The sequence below is a fragment of the Chrysochloris asiatica genome, unplaced genomic scaffold (genome assembly GCF_000296735.1).
Source record: "Chrysochloris asiatica unplaced genomic scaffold, ChrAsi1.0 scaffold00035, whole genome shotgun sequence".
NCBI classification, from domain to species: domain Eukaryota; kingdom Metazoa; phylum Chordata; class Mammalia; order Afrosoricida; family Chrysochloridae; genus Chrysochloris; species Chrysochloris asiatica.
This window is the reverse complement of record NW_006408553.1, coordinates 17829920-17856281: the sequence shown is the minus strand read 5'-3', so window position 1 is coordinate 17856281 and position 26362 is coordinate 17829920. Positions and strand designations below refer to the sequence as shown.

Here is a 26362-nt window from a genome sequence, read left to right as displayed (position 1 = left end):
TAGTACTTTATCACTACCTTCTGCAGCCAGATGGTGATATCTCTGTGTTCTATCAAACCAGTCACTTACTTAAATTCTTATTAGGGAGGTGAAATATTAGTCCAGGTCCAAAGCATTTATTTATTTAATGTTACCTAGTGAATGATTTTAAGGAGCTCTGGTAGCGTAGTGGTTACGAATCAGGCTGTGAACCTTAAGGTCAGGGGTTCGAAACTACCAGCCGCTCCGCGGGAGAAAGATGAGGCTTTCTACTCCCGTAAAGATTTACACCCTCGGAAACCCTGTACAGGGTGGCTATGGGTCGGAACCGACTCGAAGGCACTTAACAACAACAACAACAGTGAATGATTTTAGAAGAAGGGGAAAACATATGTGAATAAAAGTTAATATTACCTTGAAAATATTAAATGGGGTTTTCAGAAATAAATTTTTGTAAAAAGTAGATAAGAGATAGCATATGACTGTTAATGTCCAAGACATTTTTTTTTAAGTTTACAGTGTACAAATTAACTGGAAATCGAAGAAAACTCTAAGGACATTTGTTATACTGTACTAAGAAGAAGTCTAACATATAAAATGTAACATAACCATTTTTTGAATTACTGAATTGAACATTTTTTCTTGTTATACGAGAGAACAATATTTAATATCAATATAATTAGGATGATAAAAATATTCTGAAAAATTATTTATTTATGTATGTATGTAGAAAAGTCCTTATAATGTAATTGTTGCATCACATCTTATTTCCAAGGTGAAAATTTACCATGTCTTTCCCCAACAGGAAGTGATGTCAGTAGAGGATGAATCTACATCCTGTTACTGCCTTTTGGATCCCTTCGCATGCCATGTACTCTTAGACAGCTTTGGGACATATGCTCTTACTGGAGAACCAATCACTGACTGTGCTGTGAAGCAGCTCAAGGTGGCAGTTTTTGGCTGCATGTCGTGTAACTCCCTGGATTACAACTTGAGAGTCTATTGTGTGGACAATACACCTTGTGCATTTCAGGTCAGTTTTTTTCTTAAAAAAAACAACAACAAACAAACAATAAAAACTTCTTTTGGTTTTGTTAAAGCATGGGGTTCCCTAAAGATCAGCCTCAATAGGAATTCTATTACTGAAGATTTGGAAAAAGAACCTAAACAGCTGATTTCATTAGGAGACTCCAATTAAAACAAGTACTGTGTCTAGAAGTGTGCTGAGTTCTGAGGGGTGAGGGGTGAGGTAGTTACCGTTCATGAGGAAAGAATGGTTAAATTAACACATATGAAGAACATTTTGTGTTAAAGTATAAAACTGACTAGAACTGTAATGTCTTAGGCCAGGTTTTCTAGAGAAGCAAAACCAGTGAAACATATGTGTGTGTGTGTGTGTGTGTGTGTATGGAGAAATTTATTACCTTACTATTGTAGAACCCCAAGTCTCCAGTGAAAATAAGAGAGAAAGTCTCATTGTATGTCCATTTTATTAGGAGCAGTCTACACCCCCAAGGAAGCATCCCTTTAATTGATTGGCTTTCATAGCCACTCTTCAGCGTTAAATATGCATATAGTAGGTTTCATCACCATGGGAATAAGCACATCCCAACTGCTAAACCTCTGGAAATCCTAGCCTAGTTGACTTGACACAGAAATCTAACCATTACATGTACTAAGAGTTCAGAAAAGTGATGAGTTCAGAAAGCTTACTTAGCTTCGATAGAGGAGTTAGAGAGGAGTTTTAGGGGAGTCTTTGTGAACCTTGATGAATGAATATGATAGAAGCAACAAAGAAAGTCATACCATGTCAAGAAAGGAAAATGGCGTGAGCTCCAGAAATAGCAAGAGTGATTCGATGTGTAGAGGACAGTCTGTAAATTGCTTGAATCAACTGAAGGTTGTAGTTAGAGAATAAGAGTTATAAATTATACCTTTCACTAAGCAGTCATATTATATCCTGAACACATAGACTATTAATTATCAGGGCTTCTAGGGCAGTGATGGTTCAAGGTTCTTTTCCATTTGGGGGAATTTTAATCATGTAAGATTCATTTTAAATTAGCACTCACAAAGAGTGCTAGTTTATTAATAGAAGCAAGGATAATGCAGACGTGCTTTGCCCATATATAAATAGCATCGCTCTCCTGACACACCTCATTCCAGATCCCTGCTATCTTAGTCCTGGATCATTAAATCCGTTATGCAGAGTATCTCCTCACTAGCTAGCTTTTAAGATACCGAACTACAAACTCATGTTTACCAATAGAAAGATACAGTGACCTGAATCCTGACCATAAGCCAATAAAGGTGAGACAATGGCAGCCTACATTTCCAGACCTTTCCTGACTGACTCTTGAGTAGTGCAGGCCATTATGAAGGAAGGACATACTTCATCTTTGGCTTCTCAAAACAGTGACTTCATTGACTGAGGTGCTATTCTGTAGACTAAAGAAGTTCAATGTAAGTAGCTCAATCACCTCCTGTGGTTGCTCTTGGAGTCCTGATGTGGCACTGTAGGATAAGCATGGGACTGAAAGGTCATTTAAACTTCAAGGTAGGTGGTTCAAACTCACCAGCTGTTCCTTAGAAACCCTATATAGGGTCACTATGAGTCAAAACTGACTCGACAGCACTTAACAACAACACAGTTTCTATTGGGCCCTGGTGTTGGTCTGTGGGATATGCACTGGACAGGTAACTGCAAGTTTGACAGCTCACACCCACCAGCTGCTCTTGGTTAGTCTATGCAGGGTTGCCGCTGGATGGCACACAACAACCACATTGTTGCTATTGCCTACTATTCGATTTGGCGTTCTCCGGACCCTAAATAAAAGGTTTCCTCCAAGAGGAATTACATAACATCCATTCACTAAGACAACCGGAATATGAATGACCAGAGTGGTTCATTCTCAGGTTAGTAGCACCACTAAACAGCTTCAAAATGCATCATTACTCAAGTTGGATATTTAGTAAGTCAGTCAAATTATAAAGACCAAGGTATCACACGAATAATTGCTGCTGCCTCCTTTGGCTCCCTTGAATAGGAACCTATTCACTGCATCTGCCTTAGATGTCAACACTTATAACCATCTTGGCATTGTCTTCGAATAGTGGCCTTACAGCCAATATATGGACTACTGAGTTAGACATTTGCTTAAATATATATTCTCAGTGACTTTCAGATTATTTGGTAGCCTCCTGTTGAATATCATCGAATCCTATGGCAACTAACTATTCACTGATGACTATGAATTACATTGGTTGTCATGCAATTAAGGCCCTAAACCCAGCTTTTCAAACTGCTATCCAATCCCTTTAGTAATATACTCTTAGTTAATGCTAGGAAAAAGTTATTTTCCTTCTGTTTCAATATAAATACCTTTCTCATTTATAGGTATTCCTTAAATTAGTAAAACTATTTAATTTTGTGATTGTTGTTGTCAAGTGCTGTCAAGTTGCTTCCAACCCATAGTGACCCCCATATAGGGTTTCTGAGGAATCGTTGGTAAGCTTGAACTACAACCCTGCAGTTCAAACCCATCTTGCAGTTCAGAGCATCACCCACAGAAAGGTTTTGCAGTAGAAATAACTTGAGCCCCATTTATCCCCTATTCTTCCTCTCCCCTGTTATGTTAAATAAAGCTGATTTCTTGTGTTGGGTTTGTTGTATTTGTTGCTGATTGGATGTATGTGACAACTGTCAAGAGCAACAAAAGCCATATTTCCCCCTGGTCCCCAGGATTCTGAGAGATCATCACCGGTTGAATACCTTCTCTGGCTTACTGATAGATTAAAATTTAACTTGCAGTTTTTGTAATCTGAGATTTCCTAGTCCAGAAAACAATAATTTATTCCTTAGTTTTAGTCTCTTTTGTTGTTATGTTTTATTTATGAAAAGACTTTGCTTCTGGAATTTTGCTTTGTTGAATGTATGTGTTCAGGACCTTCTGCACAGATTCATTTTACCCAGTTTAATATCCCAAATCATCTATACAATATATTTTTATGGCTTCATATATAGTGTTTCATTAGAAGGGAAAGTTATATAGTAACTAACACATTAAAAGGAGTCGTTAGGTGATACAAATATTCAATTAGTGTACTCAACTCTTAACCAAAAGATTAGAGGTTCTCATCTGCCCATAGTTGATGTGGAAAAGAAATGATGTACTTGTGAAACATCAGCCATTGAAAACCCTATAGAGCACAGGGTTACCATGAGTCAGAGCGGACTAGATGGCAACCCTTTTAACCCAGTAAGCAATCCACTCTAAGAAAACCATGAGCATAGTTTATGTTTCAAACTTATAAAAAAATCACAGATTGATGTTAGCGTGGCGTGGTGGGCTAATACATCAGACTTCAAAGTCGTTTGAACTGCAAGGTTGGTGGTTCAAGCTCACCAGCTACTCCTTGGAAACCCTATACAGGGTCGCTATGAGTTGGAAATGACTTGATGGCATTCAACAACAACCACATCACTTATAACGAAATGTTTGTCATGATTTGAAAGGAGATGCAAACATGATTGTGACTACTACTTTATTTATTGTAGTGGTTCTACAGTATTTGTACCTAATCAAAGTTGTGCTCTTAACCAAGAAGAAATTCTGGGTAAAGGGCATGGCTGAATATGTCATTTTATTTATATCTCACTGGGAAATGATGTCCACAAAATACTTTTTAAAATCTACTCTTCCACTGGGAGGCCTTATAAGAAGGACATGATCCAGACCCCACACCCAATCCTCTTAGAACTAGTGAAGCCAGACACCACCCAAAAAAATATAATCCTTTAGAAAATTTTTGTAATTAAACAGAACTCTATTTCCAGTCTTACCTTCCTTCCTTTAGGCCTTTGGGGGTGTGGTAGAAATGGGGAGGCTACTATACTTGCTTCTCATCTATTTGTTCTGGAGGTATTTTATGAATGACAAAAATAAATAACCACTTGTACCTTGTTTAAGACATAATTAGTTTAGTTTCAGATTTTTCAAGATTTATTCTGATAAACACATCTAAAACCATCTCTATGGAAAATTAAATCAGCTCAGATATACTAAAAATATATAAATAAATAAAAATGCCATCTACCTGAGGGTGAGAGGATAGTAAGCAGAGAAGAAACAAATAACACCTTATTCTTTCTTATTCTGTGTTTCTGTAACATTTAGAACTGCTATTTAATATTTCTGTGTTTGACTTCGCCCCCTCTGATGAATTTAAACCAAAGGAAGGAGGGACTGATAAATGGTAATATGTTATTTAAGGAATAGCAATTTAAGACCGGGATTTTGTTGTGGTGTTTTATTACATATACACACGTAGATGCACACACACACATTTAACTCAAACAGACCTTGACATAGGAAAAGCAAGAAATTAAGCATTTGCCCTACCTTTGAAAAAAAAGAGAAAAAAACAACTAACTTTTTCTCTTTTCCAGCACTCCTATTCAGTACCTCTCGGTACTCATTACTTACTTGGCATTAATGTGGATTTAGAATCTAATTTCAAAGGATTTCTTCCAGATGTAGTTCTTGTGTTTATCAATAGTGCAACCTTGGGAAATATTGTTCATGTAAAGCATTTAAAGGAAAACACCACAGTGACACAATTTGTGCGTGCGCATGTGTGTGTATAAGTTCAAACAGTTTTGTCTCATAAATATGTAAATTCAGCCTGCCTGTTTTAGCATCCCTGAAGCACACCTAAATATTGCTGCCTGTCTTATTAAATCAACATAAATAGCTCAGCGAGGCACAAAGCACAAGTTTCTCCTGGCCACAAGTACTAAACTGGATGACTAGCAACTCCCAATGTGAGATGATGAAGTAGATAGAAGAGAAAAAACACCATTTAGTTTTTAGCTACATTTTATATATAAGAAACTACCTAGCGCCTGTTTTCTAGTTTAATTAGCTGAGATCAATTTAACAATAGAACCAAAGCTTTAACTGGAGGCCCTTATTCCATACTGAGGCAGATAGGGAAAAAAAAAAAAAAACTATGGATAGAAGGCTGCAGTCATGGGTGATACATACATGTGAGTGATTCAGAACAAGCTTCGCAGAGTTGTTTGTATCACTGACTGCCAAGCTGATGAGGCATCACAATTATCTGAGGAGCATTTAAAAATATGGATGTGCTAGCTCAGTTCCAGAGAATAATTCAGTAGGTGCAGAGTATGACAAGAACATCTGTGTTGAGTACCATTCATTGTATTTAGAGTGTTTCAAAGCTTGTGCTCAGGACCTTCTTTAACTTTGAAGCCAATTGTGCCTTTACAAACTTTTAAATAAAATGATTAGTTCATTGTTGGGCCTTTCATTTTAATAATTAATTGTTTGTTACAGAATAACTGTAATTGCTTAATATTTTTCTTGAGACTATATGATAGTGTTAATCATATATTGTTGGTTCATGTGCAGATTAAAGTAAATAAATTGAAAAAAAAATCATGGTTGTATTTGAATTTGAAGTCTTAAAGCATACATTTTGAAAGATGCCCCTTTGGCCTTTGCTAAATATAAGTAGATACTCACTTTCAAAAATTCTAATTTTCTCCATTCTGCATGTTAGGGGGTGCTTAGACAGTATAGATCACTCTAGGGCAAATACAAGGAGCCCTGGGGTGCAACCATTAAGTGATTGGCTGGAATTGAAAGGTTGGTGGTTTGAAACTATCCAGAATTGGCAGAAGGACCTGTTAATCTGCTTCCATAAAGACTACAGCTAAGAAAACTTGACCAGGCTTTATTTTGTCATATGGGTCATGATGAGTCTGAATGGACGCAGTGATACCTATTAAAACAGGACAGATACAGACTGATTTTTATCATCCTGGTGTGGCATTGTAGGATCAGCACTGAACAGCTAACCACAAAATTGGTAGTTTGAGTCCACTAGCTGCTCCTCAAGAGAAAGATACTGCTTTCTTTAAAGGGTCACTGTGAGTCAAAACCAACTAAACAGCACTAAACAACAAAGACATACATATTTCTGGCACCAATAAAAAAATATATTTATGTCAGATTTTGAAATGACTTGGGGGAAAAAATCAAGTATAGTATGTAAAAAGGTAAGATAATAAGTACAAGCAAACAAATATTAGACAGTAAGTCATGTGTTATATACACTGTTCTAGTCTTAGTTCTATTACTAACAATGTGGCTTCAGGCAGTGACTTTCTCAGTGGGGACTTCTGTGCTTTCATCTGTAAATAAGGTACTTAATGAAGTAAAGGAGTCCCTGGGTGGTACAAATGGTTAATATGATAGACTGCACACCAAAAGTTGCCCTGTACTCAGTTCTGATTCATGATGGATGAACACCATGTGTTGCAGAATGGACTATGCTCCATAGACATTTCAAGGTTGTTACCTCTCAAAACCAGATTGCCAGGCCTTTGTTCCAGGTTGCCTGTGGGTGGATTCTAACTGCCAACCATTTGATTTGTAAACACATGCTTAACAATTTGCATCACCCAGGGACTCCTTTAAGAGAAAGACCTGATGATGTACTTCTAAAACAAATCAACCATTGAAAACACTATAGTGCAAAGTTCTTCTCTGATAGAGGGTTGCCATGGGTTGGTGTCAACTTAACATCAACTGTTTTTTTTATTTTTTTGGTTCTATGTTCTAAAACTGCTTTATATTTCTTACTGATGTGATGATCCTATATGGTTTATAAGTAGTGAAATAATATAATGGTATACTAATTAAGTAAGGAGCTCTGGTAGCGTAGTGGTTACAAATTGGTCTGCGAACCTTAAAGTCAACAGTTCAAAACTACCAGCCACTCCGTGGGAGAAAAATGAGGCTTTCTGCTCCCGTAAAGATTTACAGCCTCGGAAACTCTGCACAGGGTTGCTATGGGTCGGAATCGACTCGAGGACACTTAACAACAACAACAATATTAAGGAAGGAGTCCTGGCATGGTGCTGTGGGTTAATGTGCCAGACTTTAAAGCCATTTGTATTGCAAGGTCAGTGGCTGAAGGTTAACAGCTGCTCCTCAGAAACCCCATAAAGGGTTGCTATGGGTCGGAAACCACTTGATGGCACTTAACAACAACAACAACATACTAAATAACTGCTTGACTTTGCACAAACCATTTCATGAACTCAGTTTTCTTCTCTGTATATCAAGGGAAAGTTTTTGTTTTTTTTAATTTTACTATATTTATTTTGTTGTTATTGAAAATATACACAGCAAAACATATACCAATTCAATTCTTTCTATACGAAAAATTCAGTGACACTGATTACATTCTCTAGTTGTATAACCTTTCTCATCCTCTTTTTCTGAGTTATTCCTCTCTGATTAGCATAAAGTCATTGCCTCCTATATTTCCTAGCTAGTCTTTTAGTTTCTGAGGTCAGTTTGATTCCAGATAGATAGATCTTGAAAAAGCATAATATTCAAGGAAGACATTCTTCACTTTTTAAGCTGAACTATGGTTTAAGAAGACTTCTTGCTGTGTGAAATAAGTCAATAAGAGAAGGGCAAGTATTGAATGACATAAGAAGACATAAAAAAGGCAAATGTACGGAGACAAGAATTTATTCACACAAAGGGCAGGAAGGAGTAAGAGGAAGGGTAGTTGTTGTTGTTAAGTACCTCGGAGTCAGTTCTCACCCATAGCAACCCTGTAGAGGGTTTCTGAGGAGTGACTGGTGAGCTTGAACCACCAAACTTGGGATTCAAATGGACTTTTCAGTCCAGCACATTAACACACAATGCCATACCAGTACTCCCAGGGGAAAGGATATGCCTATAAAAACAAGTATAATTAACAAAGTTGTGTGATATACATACAGCAACAGCAGATATAAAAATTAAAATGAAATGTAGCTAGTAAGACTTCTTATGTATAACCAAAAGACTTATAGAATTGGATGCTAGATTTAGAAGTTTAGGATCGTGTTTTCATGGGACATCACAATGAATTGGCCTAATAACATTTAGTGTTTCTGTTCTATGTGCTAGTTTATTGTGTTGTTTACCTGGGGTCTTGAAAGCTTGCAAGTGACCATCCAAGGTAGAATTGATCTCTATTCACCTGAAGCAACAGAAGACAAAGGAAAGTTCAGAATGAAACGAGACTTCAAAAAGACCATGGAAAAATTCTGTTATCTTTCAATTTAGTTTTCCCATGGTCTTTTTTGAAGATCTGCTGTGCATAAACTCGATGGCACCTAACAACAACAAATAAGACAAGACCACCACTCGTCTGTCTGTCAGGTTGTCGTATTTTGGTGACTTGTCTGTTGCTGTGATGATGGAAGCTATGCTTCAGGTAGTTTAAATACCAGAAGGGTCACTAAGGTGGATAGGTTTCCACTGAGCTACCAGAGGAAGACAATTTAGGAAGAAGGAGAGAAGATTGCTTATAAAAATTTAGTCACTGAAAACCTTATGAATAATAATGAAACACTGTTAGTACCAGAATATTGAATATTGAAACATGATGAAGAGCACCAGAATATTGTCAGATAGTGCCAGAAGATAAGCCCCTCAGGTTGAAGGCACTCGAGCCTGGGGAAGAGCTGCCTCCCGAAAGTACAGTTGACCATGATGACATGAATGCAGTAAAGCCTTCATATCTTGATGGGGAACAACTCAAAATGAAAAGAAACAGCTATAAGCATCCATTAATAATTGAAATGTATGAAGTATGAATCTAAGAAGTTATCAAAAATGAAATGAAACACATAAACATTGATATCCTAGGCAAAAGTGAGCTAAAATGGACTGGCATTGACCATTTTTAATCTGACGATCACATGATTTACTATGCTGGAATGACAACTTGAAGAGAAATAATGTCACATTCATCATCAAAAAGAACATATCAAGATCTGTCTTGAAGTACAACACTGTTGGTGATAGGACATTATCCATACATCTACAAGGAAGAACATTAAATACCACTATTATTCAAATTTATGCACCAACCTCAAAAGCCAGTGATGATGAAATTGAAGAATTCTATCAGCTTCTTCAGGCTGAAATTGAATAAAAATGCAATCAAGATGCATTGATAATTACTGGTGATTGGAATGCAAAGGTGGAAAACAAAGAGGAAGGAGCAGTAGTTGGAAAATATGACCCTGATGATAGAAATGATGCTGGAGATTGCATGATAGAATTCTGCAAGACCAATAACTTCTTCATTGCAAATACTTTTTTTAAACAACTTAAAAGATAACTAAACACATGACCTCACCAGATGGAATACTCAGAAATCATGTTGAATACATCTGTAGAAAAACATTGTAAAAAAAAAAAATTCCTTATTATCAGACAAAACAAGGCCAGGGATAGACTGGGGAGCAAGCCATTTATTGCTTATATGCAAATTCATGCTGAAGCTGAAGAAATTAAAACAAGTCCACAAGAGTCAAAATATGACCTTGAACATATCTCACCTAAATTTAGAGATCATCTAAAGACTAGATTTGATGCATTGGACACTAAAGAGCAATGATTAGAAGAGTTGTGGGATGACATCAAGAACATCATAAAGTACAAAAGCAAAAGGGAATGAAACAGATAAGAAAGAAGGAAAAGATCAAAACAGATGTCAGAAGAGACTCTGAAACTTGTCCTTCAGCTTAGAGATGCTAAAGTAAATGCAAGAAATGAGGAGGTGAAAGAGTTGAATAGAAAATTTCAAATGTCAGCTCAAGAAAACAAAGTCAAGCATTATAATATAATGTGCAAAGGCCAGGAATTAGAAAGCCAAAAGAGAAAAACACATCCACCATTCCTAAAGCTGTGGGAACTGAAGAAAAAATTAAACCTTGACTTGAAATATTGAAGGATTCTGTGGGAAAATATTGAACAATGCAGAAAGCATTAAATGAAGATGGAGGGAATACACAGAGTCTCTGTACCAGAAAGAGATGGTTAAAGAGGTAGCATATGGTCAAGAACCAATGATACTGAAGGAAGAAGCCCAAGGTTAATTGAAGGCATTGACAAAAAACATAGCTTTGGAAATTGATGAAATACAAATTGAAAAATTTCAACAAAATGATGCAGCACTGAAGGGATTCACTCATCTATGCCAAAAAATTTGGATGACAACTACCTGGACAATGGACAGGAAGAAATCCATATTTGTGCCCATTCCAAAGAGATGTGACCCAAGAGAATGCAGATATCATCAGACAATATCATTAATAGCACATGCAAGCAAAATTTTGCTAAAACCATACATTGACAGCTTCCAGAAGTTCAAGCCAGATTCAAAAGTGGATGTGGAACATGGGATATTATTGCTGACATCAGATGGATGTTGGCTGAAGGCAGAGAATACCAGAAAGATGCTTACCTGTGCTTTATTGACTATGCAAAGGCTTTCAATTACGTGGATTATGACAAGCTATGGACAACATTGTGGAAAACTAGTATTCCAGAACACTTAATTGTGCTCTTGAGGAACTTTTACATAGATCAAGGGGCAGTTGTTCAAACAGAACACTGAAGGGAACACTGAAGGGTTTAAAATTAGAAAAGGTGTGCATCAGGGCTATATTCTCTCACCATACTTATTCAAACTGTATGCTGAGCAGATAATCCAAGGAGCTGGATTAGTTGAAGAAAAACGTAACATCAGGTTAGGAGAAAGACTCATTAACAACCTGTGATATGCAGTTGATACAACTTTGCTTGTTGAATAGACCATAGCAGAATAGATGCATTTGTGGTATGGTGTTGGCAAAGAATATTGAAAGTATTATGGATTGCAAGAACAAACGAATCTGTGTTGGAGAAAGTACAGCCAGAATGCTCCTTAGAAGCCAGCATTGTGAGACTTAATCTCTCATACTTCGGGCAGAAGGGACCAGTCTGTGGGGAAGGACATTTTACTTGGTAGAGGGTCGTTGAATAAGAGGAAGATCACCAACAAGATAGACCGTCACAGTGGCAGTAACAATTGGTTTAAGTTTCTCAAAAAATTTGAGGATGATATAGGTCAGGGCAGTGTTTTGTTCTATTGTACATGTTGTTGTTGCTGTTAAGTGCTGTTGAGTTGGTTCTGATTTATAGTGATCTTGTATAAGGGTTCCAAGGAGTGGTTGGTGAGTTTGAACCATGATCTTGGGATTCAAACCCACCTTGAGGTTGAGTGCTTATCCTATGGTGCCACACCAGGACTATAATTTATATGTGCATTTATAATTTATATGTGCATATAAATCAGAGTCACTTCAAATGCACTTTACAACAACAACAGTCTAACCTAGAAGACTACTTTTTCAGCTCTATGTGGATCTGTTGTGATTCCTGGTGTTTTTGTTGGCTAATCCTGGGAATTAGATTGCCACTTTCTTCATCTGCCTTAATCTGTAAACTCTGCTGAAATGTGTCTGTCCTGGGGAACCCTTCTGGTATTTGAAATATGATGTTGTTGTTAAGTACCGTGGAGTTGGTTCCGACTCATAGTGACCCTATACAGGGTTTCCGAGGCCATAAATCTTTACGGGAGCAGAACGCCTCATCTTTCTCCTGCGGAACCACTGGTAGTTTCAAAGTGCTGACCTTGCAGTTGGCAGCCCGACTCGTAACCACTACACTACCAAAGCTCCTATATTTCCTATATTTGAAATATAGTTTACAACTATTCTGGTATTTGAAATATAGGTTATAATGTAATGTTTGCAGAATTATGGCAATATGCAAGCTACAGTGGAGCAACAAATTGACAGATAGGTGATGGATTTAATACCTAGCCTAAAATATAATAGCCATATGCCTACTTGTCTTCCCTCGCACTAGATTGTGACCTCTTTGGTGGCAGAGATTGTTTCATCTGTGTGCACCAAGCATCTAGCTCAGTTATAGTTCTGGTTGGTGGACACTCATAAAATTTCAAAACAAAAGACCAGTAAAAATCACCTGTAAAAGGTCTAATGTCTCTCCCATTGTAAGCATTCTAAATGAATTTCCTTTCTTCCCCACCCTTGTCACTTCCCTTCATTGTTTGTAATCCCCATCAGACATTGGCTACCAACTCTTAGATCCTCAACATTATGAATTGCCTGGAGCTGTGCTATGTAGTGTAAGGAGCCTTGGTGGGGCTGTAGAATAAGCACTGGACTGCTAACTACAAGGTCAACAGTTCAAACCCATCAGTTGTTCTAAGGGAGAAGGATAAGCCTGTCAGCTCCAGTAAGAATTTAGTCTGGGAAGTCCTCAGGAGCTCTGGTAGCGTAGAGGTTATGAATCAGGCTACAAACCTTACGGTCAGCGTTCGAAACTACCAGCTGTTCCATGGGAGAAAGATGAGAGGCTTTCTGTCTAGTAAAGATTTACAGCCTCCGAAACCCTGTACAGGGTCATTCTGAAACGACTCCACGGCACATAACCACCACTACTGGTGTGGCGCTGTGGGTTAATGGGCCAGACTGCAACGCCGTTTGAACTGCAAAGTCAGCGGTTCAAGCTCACCAGTTGCTCTTCGGAAACCCTGTATAGGGTCGCTAGGGTCGGATCCGACTCGATGGCACTTAACAAGAACAACAACAACCATGAGTTAAAATTGACTCAATAGCAAGTGGGTTTGGTTGTTTGATTTCGTGCTGTCTAGCTCTGGTAGTGCAGTGGTTATGAAACGAGCTGTGAACCGCAAGATCAGCAGTTCGAAACTACCAGCTGTTCCGTGGGGGAAGGTGAGGGTGTTCTGCTCCCGTAAAGATTTACAGCCTCGGAAACCCTGTACAGGGTCGCTATGAGTCGGAACCGACTCCATGGCACATCATCACCACCAGTATCCTAATAAATAGGCTCATGTGAATATTTAAACTGATTAAAATGAAAATTTTCATTCAACATTCACTGTAGCTTAAATGGTACCTATGGGTACCTATGGTTTGTTGTTGTGAAGTGCCATCAAGCCGATTCCAACCCACAGTGACCCTGTATAGGGTTTCCGAGGAGCAGCTGATGAGCTTGAACCGCTGACCTTGCAGTTCAAACGGCTTTGCAGTCTGGTGCATTAACCCACAGTGCCACAGAAGGACTCCCATGGCTAGTGCTTATCATAGTGGACAGTGCAGATACAGAAGATTTCTGTCATTACAGAAAGTTCCATTGGATTGTATCAACTGAAGGGACCTCAGAAACACCCCTCACAGAGTTCTGGTGTGACTCTGTAGGAGAAAGGTTCAATGGCAAGGTTGATTTGAACTGCAAGACCAGCAGTTCAAACCCACTGGTGACTCCTCAGAAACCCTATACAGGGTCACGATGAGTTAGAACTGACTGGATGGCAATCAACAACAACAACCAGTAAGACTGAATAATTGAAAAAAAAGACATTGGTACTGAATCGTTGAAATCTGAAAAAAGACAGTAGCAGCCTAGTAATTAATAGCTTATATGCACATGAAGGACGAAAGATGGGCAGCTTATTCTTAGTTAGAAATGGTTTTATTAATATCATTCAATATGTAGACTAGAGATGGATTAGATAACCTCTGAAGCTGCTTTTATTCATACATAATTGAAAATTTTGTGTTGTATATTTATAAACTTTTGTCTTACATTTTTTAGAACCTGGTAAGATTACAGGACATAATTAAAGGATTTCAGTTTTCTAACTTATCCTACCTCTACAAGGAAATTGTAAGTCAATTAATGGTGATTTTAAAAATGGATTTAGGAAGATCTCTAATTTCTAATAACACTATAAAAATTTTCCCCCTTATTTTAGCATTTCATAGAATACATTATTATGTTCTATAATATCACATGTCCTGTTATCTTTCCAGTATGATTCTAAAAATCATGAAATTGGAACCAATTAAGTAATATGCTCAATAAAATATGGATGGATTGTGTTTATATTAAATATAATTATAAGGATTTCTCAGTGAAAAATAAAAGAATGTTTAACTCTGGAATTTGATTTCTTTTTTTCTGAGATAAACTAACTCGATAATCAACTCCATTTTTCTTGGCCTTCTGATACAATAACAGTATGAACATTGCTAAAAATAAACATAATACATGCATTCTGTAGCATTTGTTTTTTTTTGTTTTTTTGTTTTTGTTTTTTTAATTAAATGTTTTTATTTTGCATTGAGTGAAAGTTTACAGGGCACATCATCAGCTTCACATTCAACCATTCATATAGCTTGTTTCATTACATTGATTATTATCCCCGCCATATATCATCAGTTTACAGTGTTTCTCTCTATCCTCTTTAGCTTTTTTTTTTTTTTTTTTTTTGGATGGGGGGGTACTTGGCTTTTTGGAATTTACAGTCTCGGCTTTTAGGGAAGGTTTTTACATTTGTCTGTGGATATCCAGGGCTCATGTATGAGATTACTAACAAGCATTACTGAATAATCAGATGAGGGACAGTTTGTTATGTCTACTAGGTGGCTAGAGTCTGATCCTCAGAGCCTATGGTTTGGACAGTCAACAATGCTTGGGCCCACAGTGGCTTGGCCTCCTGACCGGGTCTGTACTGTCTGCATCTGAGTCCTCCTCCTTATTTATTGACTGTTTAAGGGACGCTGCCTGTCTTAGGTGGTCAGTGCGAATTACTCAGTCTTACCAGTCATTGAGACTCATTGCAGCATGGCAATGTCTCTGTCTTAAGTAGCCGAGGTTCCACATGATCCTTACCCGTCTCTGGCCACACGTCCAGCTGTAGCATTTGTTTTTAAGCCAAAATAATCTATACATATCAGATAATGCTTGTGTTAGTAGAGAACAACTGAGTGGAATGGAAGGGGGCTGTTTCTACTTTTGTTATGAAATATGATGATGTATTAGGTTAAGCAGAAACACACCCCTTGATTATGGTCAGATCAGAAAATGGAAACTGAAGAGTATTACCATGTGTTTGGGACAGGGTAAGTTTTTCCCTTTCAAAGAAAGACAAAGTCCAAAAGTCTAAAACACATAATAAAAACAATTGCTTCTTTCTGACGGAACCCTTAGCAGGCTTTTACCAGGCTTTTAATCCTTAGTTCTGAATCTTGCAGTGATATGGGGCTGGAAAAGAAGTATGTGCCCGTTATGTGATACGTCCATTTCTGGGAGTACATATGGCAGTGAGCATATGTAAGATATATGTATTCATAGATAGAAAATGTACAATAGATGGGGTGTTTCATTGTGGCTCCTTTTTTCTTTTTCTCTTCTATAGGAAGTGGTTTCAGATGAAAGGCATCAAGGTGGACAACTACTGGAAGAACCAAAGTTGCTGCATTTCAAAGGGAATACCTTTAGTCTTCAGATCTCTGTCCTTGATATCCCCCCATTCCTCTGGAGAATTAAACCATTCACTGCATGCCAGGTACTGGCCAAATGGGTTACTAAAGAAACAACTTTGCTTTAACCAGCAAGAGTTGTCTCCAACCCTGGTGAGGGTCCTCTTGATTTTCTTCCTCCTTTATAAGTATGGATTTTAAATTTCAAAATTATCACAGAATGTAACAGTTTTGGTTACACACAAGAAATACAACATAATGTCTTATATTCAGAAGTTTCTAGCCAATAGGGAAAAAGGTGATAGCATGTCAGATAACATTTTTCCTCTTTGAATGATTGCCCAAATCACGAACAACTTAAAACTAGGTTAATTTGTTTGTTGATTTATTAAAATAAGCTTATTATAAAACATTGTTTTCAATGATATTCAGCAATGACTAACCTTGTGAGAAACCTATTAAGAGTTAGGACTTTAAGTTAAACAGCTACAGCTATGTGGGAACAGGAGATTCTATCCTTCATATATGGAGTGCTTGCTGCAAATGAATTGGGCAAGATGGGAAGAAAGAATTATATATTGGAAAGCCATGGAAGGATAATTCTTCTTTAGTACATATACATATATATGATGTTTATATATTACTATCAACATGCCTTTGGATTGGAGTTTTTGTTTTGTTTTAATGCTAAAGGGTGACTTAGAATCTCCTTGTGTACTATTTTTTTTTCAGATGTTTTACTCTCTACTTAGCATGAAAAGATCTCTTATAAATTTATGATCCTGCCAATGAATTCATGAAAATTCCCAGTGATAAGCATTGAGGAGCCGGCTATTGTGCCATCATTTCTTAAACTAGAGGCATCTGTGTTTATGTGACAGGATGTTTCTAAAACTCTGAAGAAGCTTCTGGTGGAATCATATTGACCTGGAATCACAGGAGGATTTCAGACTTCATTGTTCTGCCCATCAGCATAACCTGCAGAGCTCTGTGGGCTTTTTAACCTGTCCGTACTCCGTACTCTTTTTCTTTCTTTCTTTCTTCTTCTTCTTCTTTTTTTTTTTTTTTTTACAAGTATACACAAGGTATGCCAGCCTACTGGAATGAGAACTGGTCAACTCACAAACAGAAAACCCTGATTACAGCATGAGAGTTAGAAGAAAGGTGAACCACCAACCCTTTGAACAGCTAAAATTCAGAATTTCAAATTTGGACAAGGCTATATTTTTCTATTTGCTATTTCAGACTTCCCATTATCTTAGGAATTGCCTATCTCTTTACTATTTTACTGTATTCAAAGCAACAAGAACATCGCTCATGTCTCCAAACTTTTTTTGTTGTTGTTGTTCTGACACTATTAGTCATTTTTTTTATAGAGAGATATTTTCTATGAATAAATGTTTTGTTTATGATATTCAAGACCTAGGTGGCTCTGTTTTCCAGTAAGCAGTATTCAGTGTCTAGTCTAAATTGAACTTCAGGGTATTGTTAAAGCAAGTCAAGATAGTGATACAAATTTCACTTTATTAATCTTTATAGGTTATAAGGGCCTTACTTCACTGGATCTAACACAAGTGAATCAGTCCAAAGTAACTATTCAGTCTATTGCTCAGAGACAAAAAAAAAAAAAATCAGATGAAGAAAACATTACCTTGCAGCAGCACTTAAACAATAATTTCAACATCAGGGATTCTAAAGAGATTCCCAAGCAGAGAAGGGCTAAGTGCCTTCCGACCTCCTAGGATGCAATAGAGACAGCCAACTCCAAAGGGCATTGGCTCGTAAGAAAACCCAACATGTTTTACTACCAGGATGAGTTGGATTGGATGAAGGTTGCGAACATGTATAAATATTTGCCTTTTGTAATTGAGTATAATTTGAAAGAGTCTTAGAAGGCTGAGAAACAATTTAATTTTCTCTGCACCAGGAGGCTTACCACTGAGTTTTCATTTTATTTCATTTTTCTTACCCACAAATGGCCTTATGCTCTATTCCTCCTTCCTCTTCACTATCCCTACCCACCAATTTCCTTGCCCCAGTCATCTTTACAATCCTCCAGCTTGTATGAATACAAATTGTGTTTGGCTTAATGTCCATGCTGTGTTTGCTCCAGGCATTAGATATAAGTAGGGTTTGTGTTCAGCCTGCTTGAACCTCATGTAGAACATCATGTGTACTGACAAACTTGGCGTAGATAATAGAGAATGGCTTTTCATTAGGGCTTAGTGGTTAGGAACTAACAGAGCCTTTTTCTTGTTATCCCAGAGAGCTATTGTGAAGACAGAAAATCACACTCTTTTTGACATCATTTATAGGTCTCCTCTTCAACTAGTAATTCTCCCTGTCATCTTCCAACTCAATACAGAGAAGACCTCTAGCAGTCTAATTTCTCTCTGCCTTCCCTTAACTTCAATTGAGGAATCTGAGAATTAGTATATTCCACTTGGTACCCAAACCCTTCCTTCCAGGAATCTTCCTAATTTCTTCTGGGAAATATGGAATTCCTCAGGTAGGTACAGGCTTGTGTGGTAACCACTTCCTAGAATGTTAGTCCTAACAATCCCCAAAAAACTACATGAGAAAGATTTCAAGAAAGGTGGGATATTAGAGTTCAAGATTGGGTCCAAAGGTATGTGATGAGAGGCTACATATAAGAGGACCATCTAGATTTTAAATCTTCTCAATTTGGGGATTATATATAATTTGTGGAATACTATGTTGCAACTCTGGAGTCCTGGCATAGTACTGGGGTTAATGTGCTAGACTGCAAGGTCAGTTTGAGCCTCAAGGGCAGCAGTTCAAACCCACTAGTTGTTCCTTGAAAAGCCTATACATGGTCGCTATGAGTTGGAAATGACTCGACAGCATTTAAAAACAGCATGCAGCAACCCTATTGCTTATGAAGCCAGATATGGTGAGTGAGATGACTTAGTTAGGATTTGGTGCATTCGTTTCCTTTGACCTCAATTCAAAGAAAAACTTGGGTCCATAATGCTATTCGTCCCCAATGTAAACAATGAACTATTCCTCATTTTTTTTTTCCTCAGGGTTTAAGACTCTACCACAATTAGGGACAAGTCACCATCCCCTCCTGAGAGTTAACAACCTTCCTTTAGGTGGTAAATAATTCTGCTTTCAATAGGTTGTTGTTGTTAAGTGCTGTTGAGTCCGTTCTGACTCATAGCAACCCTGTACAGTGTTTCCAAGAAGCAGCTAGTCAGTTTGAACCACTGACTTTGTGATTCAAACGAACCTTATGGCCAAGTGTTTATTATCCATGCCAATAACTTCTTAATCACATTTCCCTGTATCCCTTACTGACTATGGAGTAGGAATGTGTAATAAACTGCATACAATAAAATATTAGTTCATTTTTAAATGCAAAAAAAACACAAAGGCAGGCTATCACCTCCCTAGGATAGAAGCAGCTGTCTTTTTCAACATGCTATAGATCTTGGAGAATCCAATGTCTGTCTCCTGCTAGGATATGATTTACATTCTCTCCATCTGCTAGGAACCTAATTATAATGGGAATCAAAATGAAAATATTTCCGGAATTCTTTAAACACCCATAACTTGGCTACACTTTATCCTCCCATATTACTTTCTACATAATTTTTCTCAGCCCAGTGAGCATTGCGTGTGTGTGTATTTTAATAAATAAAAGCAAAAAATGATTGTCCTGAAAAGATACTGATTACAGTGCTCTGAATATATTGTTTTTAAGTGCTTTGTTGAGCACTATTGGCAGCTGCTACTTAAGTCACCAATAAAATATATTCTCTTGATTTTTCTAAAATATAATTTAAGGGAAAAAATACGTTTTGCCTGTATTAGTGGAATAGAAGGAAAAGAAAGGTGTTTTAGCATTGATATCTTGTATTTCTCTATGAAAAGATTATCTTTGCAGTGGGCATTACTCTCTTACCTTTCACTATTTCAGGAGAAAATATTGAAAAGTTAGCAAGTAAAACCAGAGAAGATACTTTTAATTAAGAGCACAGCATTGCTCAGGATTCAAATCTGTCCAGAAAATACAGACTTACTTCAAGCTGTACCTGGAATTCAGATCTATCTGACTCTGAAGTTCACACACTTGCATTACACTTAATGACTCAAAGTTCAGTTTTAGGGGGAAAAAGTGAACAACATTCTCTTGTTTTCAGCTTAATTATGCAAAATCATCTATTAACCACAGATCCCTCTCTTATAGTTACTTGCATTCAAGAATCACATACCAAGTGGGTCTGCAAAAATTTTACTGATTTGGAGAAGAGAGTTTATTTCTGAGGGCTAATCAAAGTCAGAAAGGAGAAAGAGAAAAACCCTTGAAGGCTTTGGCAGACAATAGGCAAAGAGTTTTCAGCAAACAAAGATATATGTGAGGGAGTTAGAGCTCCTAGGTGATCTGGTTACATCAATGTATCCCACCATGGTGAGAGGTAAAGAATGAACGCTATTCTCTGAAGAATATAAGGAATACCAAGAATACCAATCAATTGCTCTGTTTCTCTCTCCAGTCAATCTCCAACACCCTGCTAGCTCTCTATAGTAGAGATTGAAGGACAGAAGACTGATACATTGGTTACTACAGTTAGCTACAAAGAGGAGAGAGAAGAAGACCATGACTGGAGATAGAAAAATTGGAGAAGAATGGCAATAGGAGAACTATGGTGATGATTAATTTTCAAATGACAAAATTTCAATGGAAACTAAGGTCCATATAAAATTATTTGTAGTAAATACAGGTATAATATCAGGGATTGGCATTGATGTAGCTTTTGCAGTTCTCCATAAAGACATGGGAATTGGATACATGTAAACAGATGAGATCTTGACAAATTCAGAAGAGAAAAGTGGAAATGGAAAAGGCTGAGATATGAAGTAAGGGTTATCCAAAGTTTACTAACTGCAAGAAGGAGAAGTAGAAGAAGGGAAAGGGTCAGTTTAGACAACAGAAAGAAATAGCAGAACTTATCAGCGCAAATGAAGAAGCTTTAATAAGCTAGTGAAAAGTAGAATTAAAAGATAATAGAATTGTTCCAGAAACTTTTTGAAGCGCCCTCATATTATTATTTACTGTATGTGATATAGAATTTGGTGCAGGTGAATGGGAATTTTGAGGGCTTTCAAGAAAATTAGTTTCTGTGTTACAAGGTCTACAGCCATACCACTCTGAATGCGCCCAATCTCATCTGATCTCGGAAGCTAAGCAGGGTTGTTGTTGTTAGGTGCCATTGAGTCGGTGCTGATTCATAGCGACCTTATGCACAGCAAAATGAAACACTGCCCGAACTTGGGCCAACCTCACAATTGTTGCCATGCTTGAGCCCATTGATGCTGCCACAATCACGGTTGGTCCTGGTTAATACTTGCATGGGAGACCATCTAGAAATACCAGGTTCTGTTGACTTTTGGAGTCCTGGCATGGCACAGTAGAATAAGCACTTGACCATAAAGTTGGTTTGAACCCCAATATTGGCAGTTCAAACTCATCAGCTGCTCCTCAGAAATGCTATACCGGGTTGCTGAGTTAGAACTAACTCAACAGTATTTCATACTTACTTATACTAAATGTTACAGTGAGGTCCTATTATTCAGAAGTATGCTCTGATGCTGTGTTTATAACCAGGAAAAGAACAGAAAAAAATCTAAAGTTACAAAGAAGTGATATAGGAAGAAAGTGGGAAAGAAGTTCCGTAAAAATGACCTGTGCTGTCTTGCTGGTGACATGAAGAAATTATACTTCAGCCAAATCCTCCTTAGTGACTATTAGTGTAGGGCTTCTCCCAGGATTTCCCATAGTCACCCTTTGAGAAACATTTTCTTCTTTGCTGACCCCTTGGGCAATATCCAAAATCAAGATGTGTGGAATTTTCTACAGGAAAAAATAGAAAGGCAGGTATGAAAACAAGTGTGCAAATTGGAGCTCAGCTGGGTAACTTATAGGTCCCCAAGTGAATAGACTGAATTTCAATCCTAGCTAATGGTCCTTAAGCACATTTTGATGGAGTCACACTTTCCAACTTGGTAAACCTTTTGTTCCCTATTTCTGATTTGGCATTTGAGGAAATTTTATTTATAATAACAGGTAAAAGAGCAAATTATTGAGATGAGAAAAAGAAAACAAAAAGGATAAGGATTACTAGTTGATGAACATATATGTTCTTTGCTAAGAGCTCCTAATCAAATTTGAATAGGAAAGAGAGACCATTTAGCACATGAAAGAAAATCAGTGGCTGGTCTCATATTATTGTAAAGGCATATGCCTAAACATAGTCCAATTGGTAGCAAACACTGGTTAGTATTGGTAAAAAGGTGATCTGTATAGATTTTATAATCATTTTATTCCCCACATTTAATTAAAAATTGCCTTTGCCACTAAATTGCCTATAAATCTCTTGAGGATGGGGACCAAAGCTAAGTTTAAAAAAAAATTATTCCTTATTATTTCTTACTATTTATCCAATAAGAAACTGATAGTGCAGTGCATAGTAATTAGTAAGCACCACAGACACGACTGTGGAGTTGTTGAATGAAAGAGAAGTTGACAAATCAGACTGCTCTGGGATGTGATTTTGCAATGAATATTACTCTGGTGTGGCTCTGTAGGATAAGCACTAGACCGCTAACTGAAACAGTGGTTCAAACCCACCAGCTGCTCCTCAGAAACGCTATACAGGGTAGCTATGGATTGGAATTGACTAGATGTCACTTACCAACAACAAAAAAAAACAATAATCTTTATTCTGGATATATTATCAATATTGTGTAGATTTTCTGAATGAATTTGTAGTATAGGAACAAATGTAGTCAACTAGTTCGCTAGCATAACTGAAGAAATATCATCCTACCCTATGTTTAAAGGTGCTCTGGGAGCATAGTGTTTATGAATCGGGCTGCGAACCTCAAGGTCAGCAGTTTGAAACTACCAGCTGTTCCGCGGGAGAAAGATAAGGCTTTCTGCTCCCGTAAAGATTTACAGCCTCAGAAACCCTGTACAGGGTCGTTATGAGTCTGTTCTGACTCCATGGCACATAACCACCACCACCTAGGTTTAAGAAAGAGGATGGACCATGGGCATCTTCAAAAGCAGAACATTTTTTCTAAGTGGAAAAATTATAATTAACTATATATAATATTCTTTCTAATTGTGTGTTTCACCATGTGAAATTTTAGCTCTTGCAGTGTGGTTTTGGAATTCAAATGTTATCAATTGGAATTGACATTAATTACTTTTGTGCTGCTTGGCATATGCTGGACCATTATTTCTACAACAATTTCACCAAAGTCACTTAGGCAATTATCTCTGCTGTGATCATCGTCATCATCATCATAATTATTGCTATTAAATCTCTCCTGTTCTCCTCTCATCTCAGCTGGGCTCTGCACACCATGCTCCTCTTCTTTCCTCCATCTCCCCTACAGGAAGTCCCGTTCTCTCGCTTGTGGTGCAGTAACCGTCAGCCCCTGCACTGTGCCTTCTCCCTGGAGCGCTACACGCCCACCACTACCCAGCTGTCCTGCAAAATCTGCATCCGGCAGCTCAAAGGCCATGAACAGATCCTCCAAGTGCAGACATCAATCTTAGAGGTGAGTCATTGGTCTGCAGATGATTTGACCCTGTTCTGAAGAACAATAAGAAAAACAAAGCTGTACAAGTCTTGCTATACAGGTTGAGAAAGAGCTTCAAAATGAACTGAAGAGTTAAAGGCAACAGAAGTAAATATTATTACACACACAATCCTGCAATGATAGTAATAGCAATAATCTACCAGTGACTACATTGACAAATACATAGACTGAACAGGTATAAGAAGGTGAATGGGACCATACCCGTGAATGTATGTAGGTTTGACAGAGTATATTTCTACATATATACTTGCATATGCTGCAAATGTATCCATGACTCTAATAGGACATACAAGGGGCATAGTTATGAAAACTTCTTAGCCATAATCAAACAGCTTGAGGGAAAGAGTTGCTGGGCCTGGAAGCTCAGAACCATAGTCTTGGGGAATAGCAAGGTCAATTGACACAACGCAGTCCACAATGACAGTTCTGCATCCTACTTTGGGTAACTAGGGTCTTAAAAGCTTATGAGTGCCTATATAAGGTGGAGGAAAGAAGAGTGAAAAAAACAAAAGAGATGTGGAAAATATTAGTCCAAAGGGTTAATGGACCACAGGAAACCCTGTGACCAGAAAAACTACATAGTGTATGGCTACTACTACCAATGACTCTGAAAGTGATCACATTAGAAGTTCCTGGATAGAGAAATGTGGAATAAAACACAAAATTGGAAAAAAATTTAAAAGCCATCTGGCTTACTGGTGAGATAGAGACTGGCTATGGTGTATAACCACCCTTTAAGTATATAACTAAACTCATCCTTGTGGCTCAAGGCTGAACGTAACACCAGGGAGGTATATATTTCACATAGAATTATCAACTGTTCTGTATCTAAAGGGAAACATTTGCACAGGGACCAAGTTCAGAAGATAGAAAGGGGTAGGAAAGAACAAAGGATGGAAATGGGAAACAGGTAGTGGAATGAATGCTGTTATATTGGCTTGAATTTTCAGTGGAATGAAAGACAATGTGCATGAATTATTGAAAACAAAATGGATTTGCTCTGTAAACTTTCACCCAAATCACAATAAAAAGTTTTTTGGTTTTTGTTTTAAAAAGAAAGTGCACAGACAGTAACTTATGAAATTTTTAATGAAAAAAAAAAGGCAAACTAATGTTTAAGTGGATTTATGGATATTGCAAATGATTAAAACTCTCACTTGCTAACTAAAAGGTTGGAGGTTCAAGACTACATGCATGTAACTCAGAAGAAGAGCCCGGTGATCTACTTTTGCAAAATCAACCATTAAAACCTTAGCATACTTATACTCTGACACACATGGGGTTGTTGTTGAGTCAGATCAACTCAAGGCAACTTGTTAAGTGAGCTGGGAGGTGACTTCCCATGGACAATGAAATTCAACCCATCATAGAGCTTGTTGCATCCAACTCATGGAGACCCCATATGTACAGCAAAGTGGAATTGCTTAATGATATTTTGGAAGTAGTTTACCGGGCCTGCTTCTGAAGTACCTCTGTTGTTGTTGTTGTTAAGTGCCATCGACTAGGAGAGGTCAAACTGCCAAATTTTCATTTGAAGTCCAGCACTTGACTGTGTGTGCCACTTTAAGACTGTAAATGAATCTTTGGGGAAGGAGATGGTGCAGGGCTTTTGATACACAAAACCACAGACAATCTATGTTCCCTATTAAGCTTGCAATATCAGTTAAGATTCATTATTGGCCGAATCCAGATGGTACAGTTGAGATGTGTAAAAGAAGCACAATTTCACCATCAGGCTGTTTTCTGCTAGTACTGCCTAGTTTTGTCCTATATATGTGTGCTATTTAGTCTTGGTAACTTGGCTCCTTGCTGTTCTATAATTTCTGATGCCCTCCAGGTTTCTCTACATCCATATTTTCATTAAACCTGCATTTATCAATACAATCATATAAGTTAAGGAAGATATCAATCTCATTCTATAAAATAAGGTAATAGCAGTGTAGAGAGGTGAAGGACCTTGTCTAAGATCATATCATTATTGAAGGACAGAAATAAAATGGGAGTCAAAGGAGACTTCACTTGGGAACTTTTGCAAAAATATATCTGATCTCTGCCATGCCTCTGATTTGCCCCTAAACCATTCAAATGACTTTGTGACTCTGAATTTGAGTTTACAGAGTAGACAATAGGATAAAGGCAGTCCTTATTCAGTGGTTATTTGGGTGTAGAGGGAGAGAGTACGTGAGAGGTAGAATCGAGAGGAGGTTTGTAATGCTTTTCTTTAACAATTTGGCTAGTAGACGAAAAACACATTTTATTGTTCCCCTATAGGATAGACATATATAGACTTATGTGGAATCTGGTGTGGGGCTGTAGCATAAGCACTGAACAGCTATGCACAAGATCAGCGATGCAAACAAGGTCAGTGGTTCAAACCCACAAGCCACTCCTCAAAAACCATATACAGAGACACTATGAGGTAAAACCAATTTGATGGCACTTAGCAATAACAACACATACTGGAGTGGGTATATGTGTGTACGTATGTGTGTGTGTGTGTGTGTCTCT

General features: G+C 37.6%; 1 protein-coding gene across 1 annotated transcript in view; it reads left to right on the top strand.

The window, feature by feature from the left end:
- Positions 1–26362, top strand: part of UNC5D (unc-5 homolog D (C. elegans)) — an 890335-nt gene that overhangs the window by 822754 nt on the left and 41219 nt on the right. Inside the window, exons 13-15 of the mRNA XM_006859970.1 lie at positions 785–1012; positions 16156–16305; positions 23648–23812. Coding sequence (XP_006860032.1) covers positions 785–1012; positions 16156–16305; positions 23648–23812 — 543 coding nt within the window. The remainder of the gene's footprint in view (positions 1–784; positions 1013–16155; positions 16306–23647; positions 23813–26362) is intronic.